Raw genomic sequence first — 11,092 nt, 5'->3', positions numbered from 1 at the left:
AGAAGTACTTTTGTCCTTCCCCTCTTTTTATCGTTGATTTCTTTGTAATTTTCATAAGCAATATCTTTACAAAATTTCGTTGGATTGGAAAATGGTTAAGGACAGGTTTTCTTTTAGTTGCTCTGTGCTAAATTTAGGTTTGATTAATCATTTTATTAAGAAACCTACACATAAATAGCATATTTATTTTGATCAAACGCACCATCTTGGACAAAGGTAATAACGAAAAAGTCAGAGGAATCCAACTGAAAGGGACCATGTTACATTTGGTAATCCTTGCGCTTTGTCATACAGCTTTTCAAGAGAAGTAAAAAGGTAATGTTTCTCTTACATACCGTATGCGATTTCGGCATCCCTCGGCCATAACAGAAAATTATTGTCAACATTATGCCAGACAGTCGAATAAAAGGCACCCTGTTATTAATTCTATTATTCTTACTCGAGAAAAAGCTTATTTTTAAGCATATTTTGTGTTCATAATCTTTTTGAAAATGCCTTTCTTTTATACTTACTAAAATACTAAATTTAGTTTTATACATTGTTTTCAACAAATGTGTTTATATCGGTAGTTCAAACAAATCAGAGTTATAGGAATATACAAATTCACAGCATAAAACCCAGGAAATCAAAAGAAACACAAACTTCTTCAATTGTCATAGAAAATGATATGTAATGTATTTGAAATTATATACATGTATAACATGTATATGTACATGTTAATAATGATTTTATGCGTATAATAGATCTATAGACAGTATTTACATAGAAAAGGTTATCTTTCCTGGCGCATTTTTGACGGTCGTTCCTAATATAGAGTTTAATACAGATTAGACAAGTATTTTCAACAATGCAATGAAGTTCTGGGGGAGTGAGGTTTTTTTTCTTTTTTTTTTTTTTTGTGGTGGAGGCTTGGTGTGAAAATATTACAAAATATTACATGCATGAAAGAATATGACAAATGTCATAATGTCATCACATTTTTCCTGATTCTGCAAACCATCTCTGTTACATATCTAGGATTTTGAAAATGGCTGCCAGATTTTTCAAGGGAGATAAATGTTTGAGTTTATGCTCTCTTTTCAACTCTGCAGTAAAACTCTTTCGGTCGGGTTGCCAAATTAACTTCAAAGTCTCCTGATCTTGTGTCACATGAACCATATTTTCCAGGAGATGGGATAAAAGTCCATCGCTGAAATAATGTGGCAGTGTACAGGAAAAGTCGAGTCCGGGAGAAAGTATCTCCCAAACACTGCCGTCGCCCAACGCTGAAAGGCACCCAACTGCAATATAAAAAATAAAAGCATCGAGACGTCTGGTGGGGTGATTTTGGAGTAGTTCATTTATTTTCTGTTTTATAGCATTTATTGTGTACCCCAGTGGCATTTGTTAACAGCTATGATAAAACAAAGAATACCTAAATTTACATTTAGCTTGTTAAAAATGACATGTGACATGTAAAAAAAACGTAACTTTATACAACATAAAATAAGTAACAACGAAAGCATGCAAAAAAAACCCAAAAAACTTCGCTGTGAAATATCAATATTCACTACCATTACTTTATAAACATCTCACTGATTAAACCGTGACATCCGTTTATCATATAAAATTATACTCAAAATGATAAGTGCTTGATCTTGAATAATTTATCATATCTTGAATAATTTATCATTCGTGAATGAAAATCATATAATCGTATTTGTAGAGCACAATTATCTTTATATGTGATAAGGAATAAAATATAGGTTCTATGATTGTCAGAAATATACCTTTATCTCTATTAAATGGTAAAGCCGTCCCAATAAAAGCAATAGTAGGTATCAAATAAAAAATATGTAAATGTGATTACACAATAGGGTACAAATACACAGCAAGCCATGTATTTTGTAGCTTGTAAATACATGTATGTAAATATGATTATGAAAACTATATGTAAGTAATATGCGGCGTCTTACTTGCGCCTGTATGTGTGGCCTCTTTCTATGACATCGCCGTTTTCGTCTAGAAACCTTTCCGGTTTAAATTCCCAAGCATCTTTGCCCCAAATATTTTCGTCATGGTGAATGTAGTTCAAATTTGGCAAAACCTAAGTTAAATAGAGAATACAAAATAAAAATATTAATTGGTTAGTGATATCCTAATTTATCAATAAAATTGTCTTTCAGCTGAGTTTCGAAATTACAATAGACATTACAAATCCGTTGTTCATCTTACAATAATACACGCTCAACTCCCACTTTTGTCTACTGGAAGAACGAATTCAGCCATCTTAGCAAGTGTTCAGCTGAGCATGTACGGTCAAGTTAAATCGGACCTTTTCTCTTTAAGGGACTAACCCTTACATTTCAGGCCAAAATAATTTCTCCTAAGAATGCATAAAAAGTGAGTACTCTGAAATTATTAGTACACATTTTTTTGACATAAGATTTTTTTAAACATGTAGAAAAAATGTATCACAAACTGTGGGCTATTAGCTTTAACTACATTTTAATCAAAAATCAGTTTCAACAAGATTTCCCCAAGTTTGTGAAGATTTATATTTTTCATAAAGACAGGCGAAGCAGTTGTCTAGATATATGCTATACATTATTACATGATAGAAATATACTGCACATGAACTTTTACAATAAGAGCCATAAAGGGAGGTAATCTAAAACCTTAGATTCAATAAAATCTTATTCATCAGTATTCAGACCTTTGAACAAATGTAAATATTAGGGTAAACAATTATTCTTGCATAAAAACTACTTTTTTCACTGGATCCGCCCATGTATAAACGGGTGAAAAATCGTGTGCAAACAAGGCAATTCACGTGCTGTTAATACATGATTTTTATTTTTGAAATGCTTTGCCAGGGACGTATGTATGTATTTCCGCGCAGACTGATATTTGGCATCTGCATCTTGTTTCTTCCACAATAACCTCTTCTTGTAGCATTATAGATACAATGTAATCCATAGTATGTTTAGCTGTATCAGTTTCCAACCCCAAACGTACTGCCCCCATCAATGTACGCACTAGCTTCTCTTAGAGTTTACTCCCTTTACAAAGCGTCTGTTAGTAATTGAAAATAACTGTGAATAAATCAGTATCGCGTGTAACTTGTGCTATTGCCCGTTTTTAGGTATTATAATGATGATTTTTGTTAGTATCAGTCGGTTTGTTTTTACCTGATTGTTCGCAGAATTCATATAATAAACATCGAAAGTTAGTCACTAGCTTCGTACTCATCCGTACTCTGTTTGTCCGTACTCAAAATAATTCGAATGTAAAGTTGTTATTCTTAAAATAATTGTGTTCCTGTTTATCAAATTTTTAAGTTATATGCAAAATTATGTTTAATGTAACGTTTGTAATAACTAAAAATAAAAATAAGATGCTCAAAAACCTTCAAATCACCCTTTTCGTAGTGTTGTTGTTATGTGTGCCCCGGTTATGGATATTTAAAACATGTTTACCGTTTCCAAGAACAACAAGAATGGTAAATAGAAAATGTACCGGAATCGTCAAGTCATCACATGTGAAAAAAATGCATTTAGTCGTCGTGTAATGTTTTTTTATGCAAGAATAGCGACAATACACGTTTGTTTTGTGTATTAACGCCTGCAGAAGCCTTTGGGATATGTTTGTGACCTCGACCTTCGGTCTCGGTCACAAACAATCCCGCGGGTTTCTGCAGACGTTAATACACAAAACAAACGTGTATTATCCCTACATTGGAAACTGGACCTAAAAAGAAATTAATATACTTTATATTCAAAATGGAAAATGTGACAGTCACTTTTTAAAACAAAGGACTGATCTGGTAGGCCTGTGATACATTACAGACTCCGGTATATATCGGATTCAAGAGATTTGAATTTTTTTATCTTTAATGTATATATTATGTAACTATGGCAATTCTAACTCTAACCTTTAGTCAGGATATTAAACATATTATAATTGCCGTGTGCTCCGATGATAATGATTTTGTCTTATGCGCAAAAACGACTGCACAAGACCTGTAATGAGACACATCGAAAACAAAGACATTATGAGATTTTAAAAGTCAGAAATACCATTGAGTTTGCTGGAATGTCATAACCCTCGAACTGCAAATTAGGTCTACACATATGAGGTCCACTCAGAGGGATTATTGTGATCAGCCTTTGTATTTCCATCGCAACTGCGTCCATATACTTGCAATTTATTCTGTCATCTACCGTCGGCAGACGATCTTTGCCTATGACGTCATCGATCTCCTGCTGAACTCTTTTCTGGCATTCTGGGTGACTCATTAAACATAATATCGTACTGCTCATTGAGCTCATGGAAGTCACAACGGCTGCAAAATAAATTCAGGTAGTGGAGCCGTAATGGCAAATCGGCAAACTACGTTATCTCTGTATGCGCTTTCGGTATTCTCCGGATTTTTAATGAGAACCGTATATAAATTGAATTATGTATATGTCTGAAGAATACCGAATTGCCTTACGAAAGTACGAAATCATACGGAAATTGCCGAGTGTCATTACGGGTCCACTACCTTAAAAAAATATTTGATAATAAAACGTATATAATAAAAATTATAACGCACTGAATCTGCTTATCCATAACAAAGTACATGTCATCTCACTTTTATCTACATTTATATATCACCATATTGCTTAGGTTTTAAGAGCTTACATTTGAAACCTGTCTTTTTACCGGACCAAGTAATCTCGTCCGCACTTTAAGGAAACCTGTAAATATTTCCTTAAGAAAGAACGATGCCAACCAGATCTTAGATAAAAAGACTAGATCGCAACCTGGCTCATATGTAAATCCCGTGGCAAGAGTCGTTCGTTTTTACAAAAGTACAGCGTAAAACTTCGTAGGGATAATGTTTTATCACCGGGACTTTTTTCTTTACTAGTAATTCGTTATCATTATGAATACATATCATTATATTACCCAGAGAGAATAACGATGACACTGGTTATTACTTTGTTTGATTCTTAAATGCAAAATGTTGTAGGATATTGTCCATGTGTGTGTTTTTTTTATAAAGGAATAGGGTTTTAAACAAGTTTTTTTTTACCCGCTGCGACCATTTCTAGAACGATTGATATCAGCCTCTCTTCTGTGAGAACTATGTTGTCGGTTGAATTCTCCAACTCTTTATTCCTTTCTTCCAGGAGAAAATGTATCAGGCCACGTGTATTTCCTGGTTTGTGGTTCTCCTGAAATACAATATAACAACTAGTGACAACACCTCTGAATTACAAACATGTCAACAAAGCTAGTGTCAGTGGTCTGTTTATTATGCTAGTAGTCAAAATAACTGATATAGAAAGATTTATGAAGTACATATACTGACATACCATTGAACATTTACATAAAAAGGAAATAACTGTCATTTAGAAAGAGCCCGCCCCCGCCCTACTCCGCTTTCACAATGGGGTCTGTGATAAAGTCCAAGTAAAAAGATAGCCACTACTCCAGTAAAACTGGTATAATTCTACAATATTTCGGACATGTTAAAACTAATAAAGATAACAGTCGTTTTCGACTACTTTGATGCTAAACATATTTTTTTGTTGTTGTTGTACATACCTTGACCCTTGTGTAATACCTGTCGATAATTCTGCGCCTCGTTCTGGTTATTTTGTCATATTGTTCTTTGTAAATCCCGGGAATATACCGGACAAACGGAAACGTTGAATATACCGCATCGGCTTTAGCACTGTACATAAATATTAAGGACTTGTCGAATTCCCAGAATAGGTTTATATCGTCATCATCTTCGTCCAGTGACTCGCCTATAAGCTGATGATATGAATATGTAGATTTAAAACAATTATGTCTATAAGTAATTGTAAAGGAAATTTGAATCAGTACACATATCAAAATGAATGTTTCTCATTGCAGAGTTGGTGCAGCCGTTCTGCGCATGCGCGGAATTATTATCAAATGAAACGCATGGCAAAAATACTCATTTTTTGCATGTCCGCACGCATTTAGTGTATAATGTGCATAATATACTGACTAAAGGTTAGGGTTAGAATCACCATGGTTACAAAATATATACATTTAAGGTATTTTTGTTCAAATTTAGTTAATCCGGTATATACCGGAGTCTGTAATATATCACGGGCACACATCACGGGCACACCAACTCTGTATTTAGTCACAGCGTATCAAAATTCCAAATGGTTAGTTTTTTTGTTGTTGTTTTTTTATTTCATTTTTATTTAGTTTTTTTTTTTTAAATAAAGGCACAGATTCTGGTTCTTATGTAAAATATGGTTATTTTAAATATAGTAAAACTCGTATAGTGATTCCAATTCAGTTTTCATGTGTACTTTAAATAAAATGTAATGTACTTTAAATTTTTAGAAATGTTGATTTTCAATTTTGAAAGAATTTTCCTTTAGACACCATTTCTTTAGAATGACATAAGAGTACTTGTACAATCCAGCTAAACCCTCCCAAAAAGGAAAAAAAAAATATTCAATACATCTAGATAATCCTTTAATTTTCCCTTTTCCCTTTATTTACTGTTATTTCTGACAAGAACAAAAATGGATCAAACCTTAAGAAAACGATCAAAGAATGTGCTATCTAAAACTCTCGAAATAATGGGTCGTGGGTTGCTCCCAAATCCCCTGTCCCCCTCCTCCTACGCCTATGCTGTTTAATATCTTGTACTTTTCATATACATGTAAGACTTCGGACACTTTCTACATGAATTTGCCTACTCCAAGAGTGAAAACAAAACACTAAGAAATAAGTACTTAATTGCATATACCATCAAAATGACATATCTGAGAATATTTCTTAAAGTCATTTTTTCAATATTTGTTATATAAAACGGTGATTTTTGCTCTAAATAGAATTACGTACCCTGTTATATACATATAAAAGCTACTTTGCTTTATACAACATTGTCCCCCCCCCCCCCCCCACCCCGTGCATCGAAACCATATTTGGCCAGCATATGTAGATATTAATTATACACATTTTCTGTGACTATTGTGTTGATGCAGGGGATGGAACAGTACTTTTAAACAAAAGAAATATAACTACAGGGTGTTCCCAAATGTAAAGTAACCAATACTTTTTATATTTATTTTTAATAATTTGATATTCACATATTTTTACATCTGTTTGTAACTCAAATACTATACAAATGATTGAAAGGGTACACATAGGCATGTATACATGTGTAGTGGTGAGAGAGGCAGATACTGTGAATCCATTATTTTTATTACATGTTTAAGTTAAATGAGCCGTGCCAGGAGAAAACCAACATAGTGGCTTTGCGACCAGCATGGATCTAGACCAGACTGAGGATCCATTCTGTTCGCTTTTCAAGGAATAAGACAAACCGTTAGCGAACAGCATGGATCCTGACTAGACTGCCCAGATGCGCAGGCTGGTCTGGATCCATGCTGGTCGCAATTGCACAATGTTGGTTTTCCAATGGCGCGGCTCAAATATTTTCTGTGCCACTGGTACTTATCCCAAGCAAGAACCCACCTTATGGCCTTGATAAGATGACTGTCTTTTCTTAGTATTAATGTTATATTACTTTACATTACGAACAGTGTATACATAAATCAAGTACAATATCGTTCTCTTTTTTATTTATTTATCATGTTTATAGGATTTTAATCCTAAAATGTTATTTTTTCTTAAATAAACAGATTTTGTCACATTATTCGACTGGAATTAATATATTTAAAACTTCCGTAAAGTGATGACATTATAATTTTACGGAAATTAAACATTTTATTTTTTTTTAATATAATAAGAAAAACATCTTGATAGCGACAAATACAAACCAGTTTCTGCTGTAATAAGTTAACTAACCCATTGGTTTATCATTGACTTGAAACGATTTGGGTATTGTTTAAATACTTAATGAGAATTTTGCCTTCAAAATGTAGGCTAGAAGCATATTATGATGTCCGAAGCCCTTGCAATAGAAGATTGTATACCGATTATTTCTGTAATTAAGTACTGCTAGGATTACACCTTACATTTTTTTACAGTTTGACATAGAGTTTAGACAGTTTAACTGAAAGTTTATCATTAATTGAGCCGCGCCATAGGAAAACCAACATAGTGGCTTTGCGACCAGCATGGAGTCTGCAGTCTGCTCAGGATCCATGCTGGTCGCAAAGCCACTATTTGGTTTTCTCATTGCACGGCTCAATTAATATCTTGAGCTGTTTAACTTAAAGGTTATCAATAAATATGAATGATAAAACCGGGCTTAGTACACTTACCAAGATTGACAACAGATTTGATAACGACATTTTGATTGTGCTGATGAAGTCAAATTCTTTGTTTCCGATTTTGTCGATTTTCTTGACGAGTTTTTGAAGCTCAGATGTAATCATGTCCTCAAAATCTTTGATACCATCTCCATACACATGCAACCCTTTAGTAAGCGTCTTTCGCAAGTCGCTATGCACACCTCCGTATCCGTCTTTATACACGATAACACCCTGACTCCCAAACAGAAAATGTTCCCCGTAGAAAAATCCAGGCCGATCGTTGAAAAACTGTTTGTATGAATCACCGTTCATAGCTTTTTGGAGCAGTTCCACAGAGTTGAGTAAAACTACGTTCATATTAAACAGTTTCAGCTGAACGATTGGTCCAAATTTTTTCGCATAGTCGAAACATTTTTGCGGCATGTTTTGTTCGGTAATCTCCAGTGCATTGCCAACCAATGGCCATCCCGACGGTCCAGGAATAGTTTTCCCTTTAGATTTCCTTGTTTTAAACAAATATATGAACACCAGCACTGCAAGTATTATATAAATTAATACATCCATTCTGTACAAGGCTGTATAGTGTACCTATATGTCAAAATTATGCATAGATACGAAATAACGAACTTCGCTGCATATTTACGTTTATCGACTTTAAAGTAGTTGCAACTTGACCGCGATGGTTGACCTCAGGCTGATTATTCATATCGACTATTTCATTGTAAAAATAAGGGTTGCTTAGGGTAGCCGCGTACATTTAAATTTAATTAGTCTGTATAGAGTGCAGTATCAAAGTATGTATACTTACATTTGATCAGTTAAAACTCTTCAATAAACTAATTTAAATCTACACAAATTTCTCGTGCAGCTCGTGTTTCTTTCAACAAAATTTCAATGATATATACAATACTGCAGTAAATCTATATTACGATAAATCTACATCAATTTTATATTTATGAATGCAAAGAGATGAAACGTTTTACGTACACTCCTTTTCAATAATAGGTTGTGCCTTATTATGTATTATGATACAAAGGTCAATAGAGTTAAGGTTACAAAACGAAATCTTTAATGTTTACAAACATGATGTTTACGAAAACGAACTGTACATTAAAGTGATAGTTTGATATTATCTTGAATTTGTTAAATAGTTTAATTCTACGCTTTATTTTCTTTTGGTGTTAAAATTGAACAGGTGGTGTCCGTAAGACAGCGCGCTCGACTTTTCTCAGTGCTTGATTATATATATGAATTAGAGCTGTGTCGGTATACACTTTATAAAACTTTAACCGAAACATTCTATGTTAAAAAGGGGCATAGCTCTGTCAAATTAGAGTTATAGGGGTTGTTTCTCCTGGTGTATATTTTGATAGTAGATAATAATTCTAAGATTCAAGTCAAAAGCTTTGAAAGTAGAGATATTTGACTTTATCAAAAACATTAACCAAACAATTCTAAGCTAAACAGGGGTTAACTCTGTCAAAATTCAAACCAGAGGGATTGTTTTTCCTGGTGCAGACTTTGATAGTGAATAACTATTCTTAGTTTCAAGTCAAAAGCTTTGATAGTAACAGAGATATTTGACTTTTTCACAAACTTTAACCAACGGCCCCTTGGACGTCGACGCTGGAGCGATTGCAATTCGAAAAGTCGAGCTAAAAAAGTGGACACACACAGGTCGCCCTCCGCGACAGCATGGACACAAGGGGAAATACATGCCACAGTACTTGTCCTATAGCTCGGGATTTGAGCAGACATCAACATTCACATGTATCAAAAGTACCAAAAGTACCAAGCATGTAGTCATGCAGCAGAGTCCATGGAACATTCAATAACACACTATAGAGTGCAATTCCACGAAAAACGTCGAATGAGTAAAGGCACTGATTTCCAGATTTGGCTGAAAAATAATATTTCTTTCAAATTGAAGTTTGGTCATAATTATTAAGAACATTAGAATATGAGATTTTGTTTCTAAAACATTCTAAAAATTCCAAATCAAAGGAAAAAAAATGATCGGGCCGGGAAGCGAACCACGGACCGCCGCGGCAATAAAGACACTTTTTTGTCGTCATAACCAACAGAGCTATAGCAGGACGGTGCTATGGGACGTGGGCATTGTTGCATTTTCCATAACTGCTCATGAACAGACTCAATCAAACCGAGTCTGCAATTTTCACTGTTTGCTTTGTTCTCGGTGCTTCCGATGGATCTATTTTTCAGATTTTATTCAAAATACAGATATTTATAATCGAGACAGTTTACATTGCTTCGATTTTCATCTTAAAAAGTAGTAAAAACAGCAAATTCTCATGTGTTTCTGTAACATATGGTTTGTCTATTGTTAAGGTTTTAAAGAAAAAAACTGCGATTTAAACCTAGTTAATGTAAACTTTCAGCATTTTATATTATGCAAATGCATCAATACAATGATATGTAACACTCCTTTGAAACACGTGAGTTTCTGAAGGTGCCGAGCTGTCCGAAAGTGTGGCAACTATGGGCAGTGTTTTTTTCCAATATTCAAAGCATATACAGACAAACCTGTGTTGAAGACCACCTCCTAACAGATACCACCTGGGTCTAAAGACCGCATGTTTCGTTTCCCCTTTTAACATTTATAGTGTATTTCAACCTGTGAATAAAGACCACCTCCCAATAAAGACCTCATTTTGGCACTCCCAACGGTTGTCTTTTTAAACAGGTTTGACTGTATCAGTAATATGAAAAACGCTTCGAATTTTTATTTGCTGTTCCATTTTTAAGAATAACAACATCTTTCTTTCTACGATCTGGTGTTGTTTGAATGTTGTTTGAAATCTCTTATTTTCAAAATTATGGACCTCACT

General features: G+C 34.1%; 1 protein-coding gene across 1 annotated transcript; it reads right to left on the bottom strand.

The window, feature by feature from the left end:
* Nucleotides 1-673: 673 nt before the first annotated feature.
* On the bottom strand, nt 674-9,094 carry LOC123542934 (cytochrome P450 2F3-like). Its single transcript, XM_045328983.2, has 6 exons — nt 8,253-9,094; nt 5,575-5,787; nt 5,060-5,201; nt 4,059-4,324; nt 1,956-2,086; nt 674-1,280 (listed from the first exon to the last, which is right to left on the bottom strand). Exons 1-6 carry the CDS (start codon nt 8,805-8,807, stop codon nt 1,067-1,069), a joined length of 1,521 nt encoding a protein of 506 aa, XP_045184918.2. The 5' UTR covers nt 8,808-9,094; the 3' UTR covers nt 674-1,066.
* Nucleotides 9,095-11,092: the final 1,998 nt, after the last annotated feature.

Source organism: Mercenaria mercenaria, chromosome 19 (assembly GCF_021730395.1).
Source record: "Mercenaria mercenaria strain notata chromosome 19, MADL_Memer_1, whole genome shotgun sequence".
NCBI lineage: Eukaryota > Metazoa > Mollusca > Bivalvia > Venerida > Veneridae > Mercenaria > Mercenaria mercenaria.
The sequence above is the reverse complement of the archived record's forward strand: the minus strand, read 5'-3'. Positions and strand labels throughout refer to the sequence as shown.

What these genes read in the sequence shown, in the direction of transcription:
- LOC123542934 (XM_045328983.2), bottom strand. Translation starts at nt 8,807, where the DNA reads ATGGATGTATTAATTTATATAATACTTGCAGTGCTGGTGTTCATATAT. An exon ending in GGTATTACACAAGGGTCAAG is followed by an intron (nt 5,202 to 5,574) that starts GTATGTACAACA and finishes ATTGTATTTCAG; the next exon opens with GAGAACCACAAACCAGGAAA. An exon ending in TCTAGAAATGGTCGCAGCGG is followed by an intron (nt 4,325 to 5,059) that starts GTAAAAAAAAAC and finishes TTTATTTTGCAG; the next exon opens with CCGTTGTGACTTCCATGAGC.